The sequence below is a fragment of the Panthera leo genome, chromosome F3, assembly GCF_018350215.1.
Source record: "Panthera leo isolate Ple1 chromosome F3, P.leo_Ple1_pat1.1, whole genome shotgun sequence".
Taxonomy (NCBI): domain Eukaryota; kingdom Metazoa; phylum Chordata; class Mammalia; order Carnivora; family Felidae; genus Panthera; species Panthera leo.
This window is the reverse complement of record NC_056696.1, coordinates 53,469,088-53,487,083: the sequence shown is the minus strand read 5'-3', so window position 1 is coordinate 53,487,083 and position 17,996 is coordinate 53,469,088. Positions and strand designations below refer to the sequence as shown.

General features: G+C 37.6%; 1 protein-coding gene across 1 annotated transcript in view; it reads left to right on the top strand.

Moving 5' to 3' along the window:
- The window catches only part of USH2A (usherin), a 743,753-nt gene that overhangs the window by 625,080 nt on the left and 100,677 nt on the right, over positions 1 to 17,996 (top strand). The window contains exons 60-61 of the mRNA XM_042925179.1: positions 6,187 to 6,345; positions 7,801 to 7,963. Coding sequence (XP_042781113.1) covers positions 6,187 to 6,345; positions 7,801 to 7,963 — 322 coding nt within the window. The remainder of the gene's footprint in view (positions 1 to 6,186; positions 6,346 to 7,800; positions 7,964 to 17,996) is intronic.

Genomic DNA, 17,996 nt, shown 5'->3' with positions numbered 1-17,996 from the left:
GGAAAAAAAAATGTCTATTCATAGCCTTTGTCCATTTTTTAATTGGTTCATTTGTTTTTTGTTATTGAGCTGTATGAGTTCCTTATATATTCTGGATATTAGCCCCTTATTAGATGAATGGTTTGCAAATACCTTCTCCCATTCCACAGGTTGACTTTTCCTTTTGTTGATGGCTTCCTTTGCTGTGCAGAAGGCTTGTAATTGATGTGACACACTTGTTGAGTTTTTTATTTTGTTGCCTTTGCTTTTTTTACTTAATGAATTTCTTGCTTTACTGAGTTCTTATATGTAGTAGACATTTTTCTCAGAAATTTACATGTATCTCATTTAATGCTTTTAACAACCTAATATAGTATACCCTATTGTTTTGCCCATTTTACTAATTAGAACAAATCAATATAGATATTACCAAATTTTGTAATCTGGGTTATTTTACACGTAGGTGTTAGAACCAACCCACAATGGATCTGACTCCAAATTCTGTAGTCAAAATTACTGTTATATTTTCTCAGTATTTTTCTACATAAACAGTGCCCAGTGCAGAAAGCAAATGATTTTTTTCTAACTTCTACTATGATCCAGTTCAAAAGCTAAAAAATAACTTTGCTATAAATATAGCAAATATGAATGAGGACAATGTAATTCAAGAGCAGCCCGTCCAATAATCCAGTAGGAGTGTTTTATTTGTAGCTTAAAACTCCATGAGATATAACTCACTAGCCTTTGGGTGTATTGATTCCTGTCTTCATTTTAATGAACATAAGAATATTTGCTGAGCCCCACTCAGGAGCAAGGCATAATGCTAGACACCCTGAGAGCTACAAAGAAGAATGAGTCATTGTCTTTCCTGTCATGAACCCTATTATCTATTAGGGTAGAAAGGCCATAAAATGATAAGTATTATACAAAGTTATGTAAAATTTCCATATAGTTGGAATCGATGTATGTTTAAGAGAGTCTTGTTTCCCTTCCAAACTTCCAAAAGGGCATAACCAAAATATGCCTACCAAAATATACAAGCAAGAATTTAGGCTGATTTGTTCAGAGCATTACATTAAGTGCAACGAATGTTTTGAAGCAAACGCAGCTACCAAACCGAATTAATAGTTTTCCTCTTAGAATTGTTGCTGCTCCAGCTCCTAAAAAAAGATTTTTAAGAAGGATTATTTGATTGACTTGCCCCATTGTAAAGTATGCACCTGCTGTGAAATGAAGCCATGGAGAAAAAAAAAGTTGAATAATTTAACTTTTTTATTTGTAAAGATAATCAGGGTTTTTCTGATTACATCTTAACTTCATAAATGTTAAATAACCTATCAGCATCTAGTTGTTGTAAATTATGAAAAGGAGCCTTGCAAGGAATATTAACCAACGAAATCCTTGTTCTTTAGTGAACAAGAAAATGTGTTATGGCAGCTTGTCATTGTGCGACTGGTAACTTTGACACCAAATAACAAAACTGCCATTTGCACTTAGGGTAAATTGGTTCACTTGAGCTTCCACTGCTCCTCTTGCTCTGACATAAATTTATGAACTCGGGAACTAACCAAGTCGTGTGGCTTCCCAGCTGACTTTAACAAATATGCCCATTTCATTTCATTTAGTCATCAGAATACCAGGGGGCTAGGTCGTTTCAGACTCATTGCAGATGGTATAGGGCTTGCAGGGACACAGGAAGCTTTCATGTCACAGTCCTGTAAATGATGACAGTGGAGGGGCCCTCTTTCCTAAATACATGTCACTGTTTGACATGCTCACAGCTTCAAGGAGCATTTTCTGTTTCAACACTTCATAGGTATATGTAAAGGACATTTATTTCCAATTAACCAAGACGTGAAAAATACATTTTCCAGGTTCATGCCTTGACTGGCCATGTTTAAACCTAGACCAAGGTTATGTCTATATTTGAAATGTAGCAGAAGCGCAATTGTGTTCCTTGACCCCCTAGGAGTTCTGTCCTTCTAGGCAGAGAAGTTACTGGAAGCAGACCAGTAGCTATAGACTGAAGACATATGTCAGATGAATTGGAGAAAAGACTGTTCTAAATTACTGCTAGAATTGAAAAATAAAACATCTTCATAGGAATACAGTTTGATTGTATCCAAGTATTCATAAAAAACAAAATTAGATAAAGTATTGTTATAAAGATATTTACTTGAAAGAATATAACATTTACTTGTAATTGGAATAGAAACTTAATATAAAAGGTGAGTTCAGAGTGTTTGAGGACACATAAAACTTTGAGAGTCATAGTTGTGGGTTTCGTTTTGCATTTTGTTCCATTTCGTTTTGTTTTGCTGAAATGTCTGCCATTTATTCAGCACTTTCTATGTTGTAGGAAAGCACTAAAATGTTTTACATGCATTTTCTAATTTAATCCTTATAGCTCTTTATGAGATGGCTGTTAGTATCATCATTTTAGAGATGAAGAGGCCAGTGTTTATAGAGGTTAGGTAACTTATCAGAAACAAATAAGGGCAGAGGAAGGATTTGATCTGTTTCGCTCCATTCTGTGGTTTGTCTAGTTCAACAAGAACGATGGAGTATTTTTCAAATGTGTGTTTGTCAAACTTTTCTGTAAAATCTACCCTAGAAACAGAGAAGAAAGAATGAAAATGCAATCCCAGGAGGTCTAGAAACAGCCTAAAGCAATTACCCTAAGCTTGTGATTTCTTCAAGGTCTTGCTTTTTATCTTAAAGATTCATACAAATTTGCCATTGTATTCCAATGCGTTTGTCTTCATCCAAACCTTAGTGTGTTTTATAATTTATCATTAGGGGAAAAATTTGTTTTTTACTAATCTCTTTGGCTAAAGAGTAATATGCTGTTATATTTCAAGATACTAGGTTGCTCTGGAGAAAGCTGACCCCAATAATAGGTTCAATGTCCAGGCAATTCTTTCTGTCTTCATTTTATTATAAATATGTGGGTACAAACAGCAACCTTCCCCCCCCCCCCACTGCTTTACAGACTACGTCAGGGTAACAATAAGGAGAAATTCCCAGCATGTGAGGTAGAATACTGTGCCATTCCGAATGAATGGAAATTTCCATAAACGTATCTTATTGCTGAGATGTCCACCTGCAAACTGAGAAAGTCCCTGATCCGTTCTTCAATCTTTTTTACTACTTTGAACAACAATCTCCAAAGAACATTTTTAGTGGGGGAAAAAGCCTGATTATACTGTTCTTTATTCTACCTCTAATACAGCACATAGGTTTTCCTTCTCCATTAATGAACCGAGAGTCTCAAATGGTCCCTATAATCAACTCTCTTCATCAACTCTCCAACTTCATTTTAATTATAGCAGTCTTGTTGGAAGCAGTAAAACCATTCCCAGTTTTGTCTTACAGTTCAGAATTAGGCCTTAAGAACCTTTTCTAAATAAACCCATTATGTGTATTCATGAAGCCATTAAAGAGAAAAATAAATTTATTTGAATTTTCTAGGCATTAATCTTTGTCTTGATGTGTTTTTTCTCCATGGTAACAAAATAACATAGAAATGCCTATTACTTGAGATTCAGCAGAAACGTGGGCCCAGCCAAATTTTCATCCTGTATCTATAGAAGATTACCCATGATGAATTCATTTTAAAGCAATAGTGAACAACTAAAATTAAGTTGTGTTTTGATTGCATCATGAGTAGGACTTGTTCAACACACTGGTTTTGTCAGCATAAACTCTGTTGTCATATGGTTAGTTCTGAGGTAACTTTAGAGTTAAAATGACTGACTAGTAAAAGTTCTAATCGGTCAATAACCCTATAATTTCCTAGTCTGGGCCTTTTTAGGAAGAAAAATCCATACCAAATTTTTGCGAACAAGGAAAAGTGGGATTCTGCTGGTTTCCATCGCTCAGGCAGTGGGGCCACGCATTTCCCAAATTTTACGGGTCAAACTGATATTCCAGGAAGGCTACCATTTTTGTCCTTGTCTTGAAAATAAGTCAACACAAGTCCACAAACATCCAGGGTGTGTGTGGTTCAGTTTTGGAAACCTGCTGTTCAGAACTTTAAATATTCACCTGTAATTTTGTTCCATTAGTGGGATTTTAATTTTTTCATCACTTTTTTTTTTCCCAGACCTTGAATCAGTGCCCAATACCTGTTCTTTCTGGGTACCCATGTTTTCTCAAAATTATCCTCTCCTTTTCCCCCCAGTTGTCCTAATCCAAATCTCCATTACCAAGAGAGAGCGTAATATAGAGAGATAAGCTTTGGTATCAGATGGGCCTGAGTTCAAGTGTGACTATCCCAATTAATCAATGTGCAATCTGGAACAAGTTGTTTGACTCCCCCAAGCCCTGGTTTTCTCATCTTAAAAAAAAAAAAAAAAAAAAAAAAGTAATGCAATTTACTTTACAATATTGTCCTGAGGTTTCATTCATTCAGTCAGTCAGTTAACCAACATTTGTTGAGCTGCAACTTTGTGCTAAAATCTAGGCGTTGGAACCACACCGGGGAGAACAGAGTCCCTGACTTTATGAAGTTGACATTCTGGTAGTATTAGATAATGTATGCTGTCCTGCATAAAACTGGATTGCAATGAGATGGCTATTCTTGTTTGGGTTATGGCTGCAACTGAGTAAAAAAAGCAGGGTCTACTCTAAAAATCTTACCCTAAGGGTTTACTCTAAGGCCTGTTTGTGCCTTAGGAAAACAGAAAGGAAACCCAAGAAGAATAGGTTTGGGAGTGGAAAATATAGTGATTCTGCTTTAGGCCTGTTGAGATTGAGGACTCTGTAAAGTAGGCTGTTGAAAATAGAAATCTGGGGGCTCCTGGGTGGCTTGGTCGGTTAAGCGTCCGACTTCAGCTCAGGTCATGATCTCACGGTCCGTGAGTTCGAGCCCCGCGTCGGGCTCTGTGCTGACAGCTCAGAGCCTGGAGCCTGTTTCAGATTCTGTGTCTCCCTCTCTCTGCCCCTCCCCTGTTCATGCTCTGTCTCTCTCTGTCTCAAAAATAAATAAACGTGAAAAAAAAATTAAAAAAAAAAATAGAAATCTGGAATGCAAGAGAGATATAAAGCTGGAGATAGAATTTAAGAATCAATGATAGAATAGCAGTAATTTAAGCTATTAGGACAAAGATAATTTAACGAGGATGCTCCAATTTAGAACAAAAATTCCCAGTCTGGGTTCAGCGAAATCTAGTATCTTTCCAGGAAACAACTCATCACTCCTGACTGTGATGCATATATCCTTCAGAGACTCCTTATTTTCATCCATCCTGCACCAAATCCTGAGAGCATCTCTGGCTTTTCCTGGCTCTTCCACTCCTTATACATTGGGGCTATATCTACAAAAAACCTTCATTTTATTTTTTTAGACCTCATTTCTCAAGGGTTATTGAGTCCTGTTCTGTTGATTTCATTGTTTCTACAGCCAAGAGAAACATATTTAAGCACTACAAAGGCAAGTAATTAAACCCACAAATGTTATAAGCTATCAGATCAATGAGCAAGCTTAGCGCAAAATTCCCTTATATTCTTCATTCGAGGCTCATAGACTCTCCTTGAAAAAAAAAGTCCATGTTGTTCATGACCAAATAAAACTTACAGGCATTTAATTATATGACTAGATTGTGAAGAGGCTAAGCTGACAAGACCTTCTTTCTTTAGGAAGCATTGTGAAAAATGACAGTTTTTGAACCCAAATTTCATATGTATTTAGGTCCATAAGTCTCCCTGACAAAGTGGACTGTCCTGACTCAATAATTAATGCACTGGGAATTCTCTAGGTAGACTATGATTTGGATACTTTATGGGCTATTATGTCAAGGATCTGTGTCAGACTGGATGCATACACAATGCCTACAGAAAAATTATTGTCACAAGCAAAACTGGTGGGGTTTTTTATGTACTTTAAGAGTAAGTAAGCCTAGCAAAAATATATGACACCATTTCTAATTCCCTTGTATTTTTTAAGAAGTGGAACGTGCTTTTGTTTTTATTTGCCTGTGGAGTATCCCTTTGAATAGAACTATTATATATACTTCATTTGTTTTTGAAAATGGGTGATACACATTGTTTTACTTCTGGAATATACATTCATGCAACTGTTCATTGCTACATTCAGTAATACTTAATTTAAACTATTTTAAAGATAACATTGCTTTTAAAAGACAAATATTTGTTGGCCATTTTGTATAGCATACCTTTGTGTTTTCTCTTTCTCTCTCTTTAAAGGGATCCTTATCCCCCAAATGCCTGTGGAGTACAATGTCTTACTCAATGCTGGAAGTGTGGCACCTCTGACCACCTCTGTTGGTTATCATCAATCCATCCTTCTGGAAAATTTGGCTCCATTCACACAATATGAGATAAGGATACAAGCGTGTCAAAATGGTGAAAGTCTTTCAGACACTTGTCCTGGGCTTTTATAAAAAAAAGCATTTTGTGGAAAAAACAATTCATTAAAAAGGAATAGATTCTTAATTCAAATACAAAGACTAACATTTCATTTCTTATTTGTACTGGACTGTTTACCCAGAAAAATCAGAGCCTGCCATTGAGTGAAGCATTATGCATTTCTGCACATTAAATCATGAATATTTAAATATATTAAAATGGTGGTTTTGCAAAGTCTTGTTTTATAAGGCCCTTTAAAAGAAAAACACCTAGATCACATAAGGAATCATTGGTAATATAAAACGAAATAAGTATTGTGAAATTTTCAAGAAAAGGTACTCAGTTTGGTTTATTTAAGTTTTATTTGGGGGTGAGGGGAGGCATTATTTATAAGCTGAGTTACGCTCAAATGAATCTTACGTATTTTATGGTGCTTCCCTGAACCTTATCTCATATACGCAGCTTGTCACCCTGAGTTCTATGGCATAGGCTAGTGGTCTATGAAATCATCATCTATCTGAGTGGTCTTGAGGAAAAGCCTCCCTCAGTCCCTTCATCCATCCAAATGTTACATCATGTATTGATAAGAGAAGAAAAGATGTAACTCGTATTGGTGTATAAAACATGTTGCTTCACCTTAAAGAGATGTCCCGATCTTATACTCAGCATGTGGTGGCAACCCCATCTTACATGTGCTTAGGAACTTCTATTTCCAAATGAGTATCAGTTCCCATGGAGTTGGTTAGAATGAGGGGTCTGCGATTTTGCTCTGCCTCATCTCCAAACTTGAGTCCATTTGCCCACTTCTCTCTACAAACCAGACCAAAGCATTTTGTTTTAAAGGATGCTGCTTTCTCTGATCCAGTCTTCAGCTAATCAACATAGGACTATTTTAAACCAATGTATTCTTTATTTGAATGCAAAATCAACTTCTGCATCTCTATGTCTCTAAAACTATGCTGTGGAGATACAATATTCTTCAAATTGATTGTTTGATTCCTGTGTGTTGGGAGATGGTAATTATTTCGAAGTGTTGGCAAAAATAAGATATTCTTAAGAATAGACAAGATGTGCAGGTCACGCACACACTTATGGTATTCAACTATATTATCACTTTCTGGCTAGAATGACTGTAATAAACTAGAGAAACCACAGTTCAGACAAGCATAAGTGTTCTTGCCTATGCCTCTATAAACTTGTGGTTACTTAATGGATTTTCCAGAAATGATTCCTTATTTAAATATACATAAAATATATATAATATAGTATATATACATTTAACTATATTCAAATTATATAGAGATTTATAGTACTAGTCTAAAATATGTGTACAAGCGTGTATATAAAAGTCCAGCTAACATGAGTTCTGTGATCTCCTTACCCTTCTATATGCATATGCAACTCTTTTCGCCGCTTGACAAATCACTAAAGGACTCGATTTTTTTTTTAAAGGAAGTTGTGGAGTTAGCAGTGGGACGTTTGTCAAGACATCTGAAGCAGCCCCAATGGACCTAAATTCCCCAGTTCTTAAGGCATTGGGGTCAGCTTGCATAGAAGTTAAATGGATGCCACCTAAAAAGCCAAATGGAGTCATCATCAACTACTTTCTTCACAGGTAACATTGACTGTTACTATTATTTTAAATTATTGAAAAATGTGTACTATTCCAGGGCTGTAAAAGCAAATACATTTTCTGTTTCTATAAGGGAATGGGTGGGAATTCATGTTTTTGGAGCACGTGCTAGGATCTAGAATTGATACCGGAAGCTTGTACACATTATCCAAGGGGAAAAGCCACAGCTACCACGCGATATTTTTGTTTTGAGCCCTGCTTGAAGGATGAGACCTCTTAGTCCACATCAGCTTTACCTCTGATGAACTTATAGAGCGGTCCTCTAGAGGCCCACTGACCAAGAGAACATAGTCATCCCAGAGGAGGAACTATGTCTGCAATAAGAATTCTAATATTTTCCATCATCTTTTATGTGGAGCTTGGGAAAAAAATTAAGTTTATTTATTTATTTTGAGAGAGAGAGAGAAAGTGAGAGAGAGAGAGAGCACAGGAGTTAGGGACAGGAAGAGAAAGAAGGCAAGAGAGAATCCCTAGTAGGCTCCATGCTGTCAACACAGAGCCCAATGTGGGCCTCAAACCTACCAACCGTGGGATCATGACCAAGAATCAGATGCTTAACTGACTGAGCCACCCAGGCACCCCTGGAAAAACTTTTTATCCTCAAAACAGGGTCCCTTTTGCGTGCAGAAAGAACAGCTCAGCTCTGCAGATACCCTTCTGTTGGAATGAGTTTCCATTCAACTGGCTAGATGATACTGGGATGTAGTAGATGGTAATGTAGCTTCTTTTCACCACGATGTGCAGGATTTGTTAAATGTATCCACCTAAAATGAAGAAAAGAAGGAAAGAGGGAGGGGAGGGTAAGAGAAGAGACAGAGTAAGGAAGGAGAGACAAGGAGACCATAGGCATTCTGGGTTGAAGTGTATTGTGCTCCCTGGTCCAGTCTTCATCCAATCAACACAGACATAGTTTTAAATTAAAGTTTTCTTTAAATAAGTAACGAATAAGGAGAAGAAGGAGAGGGAGAGAGGGAGAAGGGAGAATGGGAAGGAAAGAAAGAGAGAATGGGAGTGGGGGAGAGAATGAAAGAGCAACCCCAAAGGAGGAAGAAAGAGAGGAGAAAAGGCAAAAGTAAAACAGAAACAGAGTCAAGGAGACAAAGAACCTGTCAACTGAGGGTTTGCTGTCTGACTTCGTCCCTTCAGGCAGCTGTAACAAAAATGGTATCAACTGGGGGGGGCTTATAAACAACAAACATGTATTTCTCACGGTTCTGGACGCTGAGAAAATACAAAATCAAGGTGCTGACAGATGTCATGCTTGGTGAGGGCCCACTTGCTGGTTCATACACAGCTGTCATTTCACTGTGTTCTCACCATGGTGGAAGCCACTAGGGAGCTCTGTGAGTCTCTTTCATGAGGGCACCCACCCTACCATGAGTTTCCACTCTCATATCCCAATCACTTCCCAAATGCCTCATCTTACACCACCACCTCGGGAGTTTGGAATTTGACATATGAATTAGGGGTGGAGGAGACGTCCACAACTTAACCGTCTAAGACAAAAAGGACACCATGTAAGGCAGGGACCAGCAGACATAAAGGATGTGCAGACTGAAAACCCCTTCCAAAAGCAATGTATTCACATCAGGCAAACAGAGAAAAACACCTTCTTTCCCAGACCCTCAGCCCTCCTCTAACGTCGTTTGTTAGCATCTCATGTCTTCCTTGTTTGGTCCTGTGCTCTGAATACATCGTGAAACTTCGCTTAGGATCCTCTTGCAATGTTAGGTGTTGAAACCCTTTGATACAGGTCAATCTTCAGTCATGAGTGAGGGTTTGTAGGAAAATTATGAAGAGAAAGTATTATTGCCTTTCTGGTTATGTAAATGACACTGCCCAAGACAAACAAGCCAAATTTCTTCTCAGCAAACATTAATTTGAAGAATAATATTTCTGATTCAAATACACATGAACAGGTAAAAATGGCTAATGCGAATTTACATTTTACGCTAAGCACATTAGTGCAGGCTCTAAAATACCCATCCTCTTGGAATAGTTTTCTTTCATCTACTTAATGCTAATTGTATGAGAAAAGCACATCAAATTCCTATTCTGAATAAAGGGAAATAAAGTATCTGTTATAGACCAGGACGTGGCTTCACTCTGTTGGTTTTGTAAATAAAGCTCATGATTACAGTGACTATTCCATGGCAGCCTTAGAGAGGGAAAACAGGAAATATAATGCAGAAAGCCCGCTTCAATGAAAAATACTGTAAATTGAATTTGACAGCATTTGATGGCATTTGATTATTCTAGTCACAGCCAAACAATGATATAAAGAGTAATATGAAACAGAATGTGTTACTGCCTAGCGGACTCAAAAGCAATAAACCTTCCTCCAATGTGACACAATCACTTCACAATCATAATTGTAGCCTGTTTGATACCTCTGAGTACAGCAGAAGGGCACTGACTGACATAGATACATTTTGTTTTTTATTTAAAGTGAAATGAAAATGGCGCACTGGGGCTCCAGATACAATCGTTATATTCACCTACATAGGCATGAATCACTTGGCGGTTATTTCAGCTGAAGTTTAAATGTGCTTAGACAACAACAATATCAAATTTTTCTTAGATAGCTGCAAAAAAAAAAAAATCAGAAATTTGTAAGGACAGGAATAGAATGTAGACACATAGCTCTTTTTCATTCTGGGACTACATAGAGCCCCTTATATAGTTATAGCCACAAGCCTGCAGTATTTCTGGGGAGGTTATGGCATGTAATTTCTGCTTCATCATTTGCCTCCTCTTTCTTCTATCGCCACCGAAGGAAATACATTTAACTCAAACCAAAGACAGGGTTTGGCCTATGCAGATATTTTCATTAAATTGCAGGAAGCCAACTTGCCAATCCCATTTTGAAAATACTTGTCACTCTGCTCTCTCCAACTCCCTAAAGCACGTCCCCTCAGTAATTTCCTTCTATTGTTTAGAGACTGCCTCTAGATATCATCCTATTAAAAAGTGTCTGTGCTCATAAAGGGATGTTGATGACTGGACAAAACAAAACAAAATAACCTAGGAAGGATATGATTATTAATGCAATTGCTTCTGTTCAGTTTACCTGTTACTTTTTTTATTTTATTTAGGCTACTTTGTTGACAAATGTGAGCTACAAAAGGGATTCCCACAGTAGGGACAACATTAATGTTAGTGTTTTTGCAAACTGTTTACTGATAGAGTATAGACAAGGCCATCTTGGGCAGTTGCTTTCTCCTCATAGTACATTTGGATTGTATAATAAAGATTTTTCAGTATTCCCCCTTTATCTTATAACTTTGTAAATGGCAAGATCCAGCTACAAAATCCGACTTCCATCTACAAAATCCACCAAATACTTTTTTCCTTAGGACTCTACAAAACACTTAATAAAATGACCTCCCACCAGGCGCTTCCATTTTAATAGAGACAAAATTGCATCAGGTTTATTCTCATAAACCATCTCTTTAAAGAAGTACAAAGATTGATCGATGTGCAATAAGAAAAATATATATACAGTATCTTGGACTGTAAAAGTCAAAATGAATAACGAGCACCCCTTCTGAGTATTTAAATAGTAAGGTTTTGAAGGATAAAACCTAAGGTAGTTTGGATGGATGGATAATATTGAAGAATATTCCAAGCAGGGAACCACAAATAATAATTTTCTAGAATGTATAATTAAACTGATTGAGTAAACTAAGAAAAGAGTGTATTGACTTAAAAGTGAAGGAACTTTAATGCAGTCAATTCATTTTGTGTGGAAAGATAGATATGGAGATGGAAATAGATGATAGATAGATAAATAGAGAGATAGATGATAGATACATACATACATACATACATACATACATACATACATAATGTTCATATCTACTGTGAGATCTGAGCCCTGTTATGAAGACCTTTTACTATTATAGGAGATATAAATTTAACTAAGCAAACAAACAGAAAAAGAGAAATATAATGTGAAAAATATAAATATTTACCAGGAAGTTTATAAGAGAGAAAGATTCTTTTTGTTTGGAATATTTAGGGAAGACTTTATTCATTCATGGATGAAGTTGATGTCATTGGGACTTGGCCTTACAAAATAAAAATTTATGGGGCGCCTTGGTGGTTCAGTCAATTAAGCATCCAACTCTTGGTTTCAACTCGGGTCATGATCTCTCAATTCATAAGTTCAAGCCCTGCATCAGGCTCTGTGCTGACAGAGCGGAACCTGCTTGAGAACCTGTCTCCCTCTCTTTCTGCCTCTCCCCAGCTCATACTCCCTTTGTCTCAAAAATAAATAAATAAACACTTTAAAAAATAAAAATTTAGTGGTGATTATTAGAAATAGTTTGGTTGGAAGAAGTTTTAACCAGACAGAATATTACAAAGATTATTTATCCTTTCTTTATGACTTACCCAAGGCATATAAAATTTCTATCAATAAAAGTAAATACTATTAATTTTACTATACAAAATATTTCTGCTTTCTTTTTTATAGTTTCCCTTACATAAAAGGAATCATATTGTTCATGCTGTTCTGCAATTTTCTTTAGGGCATTTGTCTGCTCACACACACACACACACACACCTCATTTCTCTTAATGACTCAACTATATTTTAACCAGTCTTCTACTGATGGAAAAATAGGTGATTTCCAAGTTTTCATTACAGCAGCAATTTTCAAAAAACACCTGTACAATAAGCATGTGAAGGATTATTCTTAGTACTAGAAGTGCAGGGTCAAATTTTGTACATTTAAAATTTTTAGAGTTTGCTAAATTGTCTCTAAAAATGGTATATAAGGTTTTTAACTCTGAAAACTGCTGTCAATAGTGGGTCTGATCAATTTTTCAAATCTTTGCCAGTTCAGTATTTTAAATGGCATGTTATTACTGTTTTAATTAAAATTTTTGTCATTATAAGTGAAGTTATTCATTTATTTTAAATATTTACCTGCTATTTGTATGTATGTGTATTATATATTATGCACCCTTAGATTATTGTCTTTTTTTTGTTTCTCATTAATTTGTCTATGCTCTTTATATAGTAAGGAAATTCTCCCTTTAATGATCATATTAAAATAACACATCAATTATTTCTTCCAGCAACTTTATGGGTTCTACTCATTATATCTAAGTGTAGACTTGATTTTGTTTTAAAGAATGAGACAAGAAATTTATGCATTTATTTTAAAAAAAAAACTAGTTTGTCAACATTGTTTTATACCTCACTGACTTGAAATGCCACCCGTACAAAATTCCCTGCTATCATCTGGTCCATTTCAGGACTTTGTATTCTGTTTCATTTATAGTAGAAAGGATTTTAACAAGCAGAGCCTGATGGCAAAGATGTCTCTTGTGAATAATATTAATAGAATGAACAAAATTCCAAGTGCTGAAAGCATAGTGTTCAAGTAATGATCAGGCTTGGCTGGAGCCTTTGTTATTTGTAGGGTAAATTTTGACAGTTTGATGGTAGATTTTAGAAGACTTGGAATACCAGGCTAAGGAATTTAGATTTTTTATTTGGAGGTAATGTAAGCCATTGTAAGTTTGTGGTAAAAGAAACAATCTGATAAAGTGGACAGAGCGTGGCATTGGTCGACAGAAAGAAGATATGGCTTCCAGGCTCTGGGTCCACCACTTACTGGTTATGTGACCTTAGGTATGTCACTATAATCCCCAAGTTTCATTTTTATGTAAAGTTAGGTTAACAAACATAGAGAATAACACCCTAGAATTTTGTAAGAATTAAATGAAATAATGTATGTGAACATACTATGTTAAACATCAGCCATGATAAAAGTGGGAAGTCATCCTAGACGTACGATAAAGATGTACCATGCTGAGGGCGCCTGGGTGGCTCAGTGGGTTAAGCATCCAACTCCAGCTCGGGTCATGATCTCATGGTCTTTGGGTTGGAGCCCCACATCAGGCTCTGTGCTGACAGCTCAGACCCTGGAGGCTGCTTCGGATTCTGTGTCTCCCTCTTTCTGCTTCTCCCTTGCTCCCACTCTCCCACTCCCACTCCCCAAAAATAAATAAACATTAAAAAATTTTTAAATAAAAAGAAGATGTACCATGCTTTAGGAAGATGAATCTGGCAGTTACAGATATTTAAGGACAAGGAAGAAGATTCCTGATAATAAATGAAGCAGATTGCACAACAGTGTGTCTAGTATGAGTCTGTTTTTCCTTAAATACATAGAATATATTTTTTTTACATATATGTGTATGAAAAATGTCTGGAATGCTTAATACAAACAAAAAAAGTTAACTATGCTTATCTCCCAGCGATAGGTTAAGCACAATCCTTTCAAATACAGATCTTCCTGGACTTACGAAGGGATTACATCCCAATAAACCCATTGTAAGTTGAAAATACTATCAGTCGAAAATGCATTTAATACACCGAACGTACCAAGCATCATGGTTTAGCCTCGCCTATTTTAGACGTGCTCAGAACACTTACATTAGCCTATAGTTGGGCAAAATCAGCTAACACAAAGCCTGCGGTATATAATAAAGTGTTGAACATCTCATGTAATTTATCGAACACTGTACTGAAAATGTAAAACAGAATGGCCGTATGGGTACAACAGGATTGTAAGTATGCAGTTGTTTGTGATGGTGTGGCTGACGGTGAGCTGCCACTCGCTGCCGTACCCTCAATTCTGAAAGACCATCCTCCAGCATACTGCTAGTCCGGGAAGAGATCGAAATTCAGAATTTGAAGTACAACTTCGACAGAATGCTTATCACTTTCACATCATCATAAAGTTGAAAAATTGTAAGATGAGCCATCATAAGTTGGGAACTGCCTGCATTTGTGTTGTTGTTGTTTGTTTTTTGTTTTGGGGTTTTTTTTGCTCATCCATAGTTTCTAATTACTTTTCACAATGAATGTATAATATGGTGTGATAAAGACAAAATAGGAAATTCAGTTAGTCCAGATGCAAATCTAGCACCACCCTGTCTATAACTTTCCTATCTCTCTCTCTCTGTGAACATCATCATCACTCTCTATCGCAGTCAAGTTCTGCTTGGGGAAGAGAAACCACTACAGGCTTTTTTATTATTTTCATTTAGAGACACAGCACACAAGTGAGGGAGGGGGCAGACAGAGAGAGAGACAGAGACAGAGACAGAGACAGAGAGAATCTTAAGAAGCTCCATGCTCAGTGCAGAGCCCAATGAGGGGCTCAATCTCACCACCCTGGCATCATGACCTGAGCCAAAATCAGGAGTCCAATGCTCAACTGACTGAGCCACCCAGGCACCCTTAACCTCGACAGTCATTTTAACTGAAAGAATTTAACATAAGTATTGGTTAACTAGTTGTAAATTTGTTAACCGGGTAGTTGAAAGGTTAAAAAGTGAACTCTAAGGTATCATGCAGGTGGCTACAACAAGGAAACAGCAACTACCCTCGGGATTGAGGGAACCAAGCGAGGCAGCTAAAATTCTTAAAACTCAGAAGTTAGAGGGGGACACCCCGATGCTGGGATCCAGACAGCTGAGGAGGCTGCTTCCAGCTGATGCAGGTGTCTGGGGAGGAGGCATGAGATGAAGCTGTTTTTCCAAGTGTTATTAAAAGTTCATACACAAACTTCTTGTAGGGAGGAAGGATTTGTTACTTTCAGAGTGAAAAATCCTTGCTAAAGTGATGCTTACCTAATCAGCATGCAAACAGGAAGCAAAGAGGAAGGAGCCAGTTCCTTTTTCCTTTCAGCTTTCTGATCTTCCTCTGGCGCCCCCTGTTGGCCTAGCCCAACAGAATCAGCCGGCAAAGCAGAAATGCCACCGTATAGCCCTGGCTCCACTCTCAAAAAGCCAAATATAGAAGGATAGGGCTGTTGCTCAGAGACAACTTAATAACAGGCACATTTTTTCTAGTTGGCAGGTTTCACAGAATTTTGGTCTCTTCTTGTCAACCAGTCATCCAGTCATTGCTCAAAAATAATATTTATTGTTTAATATAGTGTGCCATGCTTCCCTAGGTGCTGAGAATATATAGATAAGTAAGAGAGATTCTTTGCCTTCAAGGAGCTTGTAGTATGGTATGAAAGATAGAAAAAAAGAAATTATATTACAGAATAGTGTGACAAGTGAATCAATAAAGAAAAGACTTAACACATAGGAGGATGCGATAATTCTACTTGAGAGAGAAGCAAAAAGGAAAGACTTCCTAGAGAAAGTACTCTAGTGGAGCTTTAAAAGATGAATTGGAGGGGCGCCTGGGTGGCTCAGTTGCTAAGCATCTGACTTCAGCTCAGGTCATGATCTCGCAGTTTGTGAGTTTGAGCCCCGTGCTGGGGGAGCCTGCTTCAGATTCTGTGTCTCCCTCTCTCTCTGCCCCTCCCCCACTCATGCCTCTGTGTGTGTCTCTCTCTCAAAAGTAAATAAACATTAAAAAAATTTTTTTAAAGATGAATTGAAGTTAGCCTATAGAAGGGGGAGGAAGAAAAGAGTATGGAGCAAGGCACTGCAGAACAGGATTAGCATATCGAAGCCACAGAAGCCTGAACAATCATGGAATATAAAAGAACTATAGGCAAGCATTTGATTATGAGTGGAATATAAAATAGAATCGAAATCTGGAACATGAAGGGGCACCTGGGTGGCTCAGTCAGTTAAGTGTCCAACTCTTGATTTAGGCTCAAGTCATGGGATCAAGCCCCATGTTGGGTTATGCACTGTCAGCCCAGAGCCTGCTTGGGATTCTCTCTCTCCCTCTCTCTTTGCCCCTCCCCCATGCTCGCTCTCTCTCTCTCTCTCTCTCTCTCTCTCTCTCAAAATAAATAAGTAAATGTTTAGAGAAAAAGGAAGTCTGGAACATTAAGCTGCAGCGGTAAGCACGGGCCAATTGCATGGCAAATCATTAATGTTTTAAATGGGATTAAGTCTTAACATTTGTGGATGATCTTTGATGTCTCCTCCCCCGCACCAGAGTGTCCACTCACTCTGCAATGCTGGTTGATTCAACATTCACATGGCATTTTATAAATCACCTGTGTTTCCATTTCCTGTATAAGGTTATTAACTCTAGCTTACAACGTGAAATGGAAACTAGAGAGCACAGGTGAGTTTTTCCCAAGGTCATCTAATCAGGTGGTTGTAGGCCTGGACCTACCATCTATCTTCTCTGACTACAGGTATTTGGGGGTTTATATTTATTTATTATTTTTATTTTAATGTTTATTTATTTTTGAGAGACAGAAACATAGTGTGAGTGGAAGAGGGAGGAGACAACACAGAGAGAGAGGGAGACAATCCAAAGCAGACTCCAGGCTCTGAGCTGTCGGCACAGAGCCCAACACGGGGCTCAAACCCAGGAACCATGAAATCAGGACCTGAGTCAAAGTCGGAGGCTCAACCAATGTAGCCACCTAGGTGCCCCTGGGGTTTTATATTTAAATCAACATTCCTGTTATTCTTCATGAGATGAGGGTGGCAGTTTCATAATACTAAATTGCTATGAGAAATAAACTGAGTTATAGGGTTTTGCTTTAGTTGTTTTTAAAGACAAGTCCTGAGAATTGTTGGCAGAGAATGGGGGTTAGGATGTTTCTTTTTAAAGGTTATATACTACATTAAGAAAATATAAGTATGAATCTCCTTTAAAATATATGGTTCCTGGGGTGCCTGGGTGGCTCAGTTGGTTGAGTGTCCCAGTCTTGATTTCAGCTCAGGTCATGATTTGAGAGTTCAAGCCCCGCACCAGGCTCTGTGCAGACAGCTCAGAGCCTGGAGCCTGCTTCAGATTCTGTGTCTCCCTCTCTCTTTGCCCCTCCCCAACTTGCATTCTGTCTCTCTCTCTCCTAAAAATAAATAAACATTAAAAAAAATTTTTTTTTAAATATGGTGCCTAGGGTGCTGGTGGCTCAGTTGTTGAGCGTCCAGCTCCTGATTTCAGCTCAGGTCATGATCTCACAGTTTCTGAGATCAAACCCTTCATGGGACTCTGTACTGACAGCTTAGAGCCTGCTTGGGATTCTCTCTCTCTCTCTCTCTCTCTCTCTCTCTCTCTCTCTCTC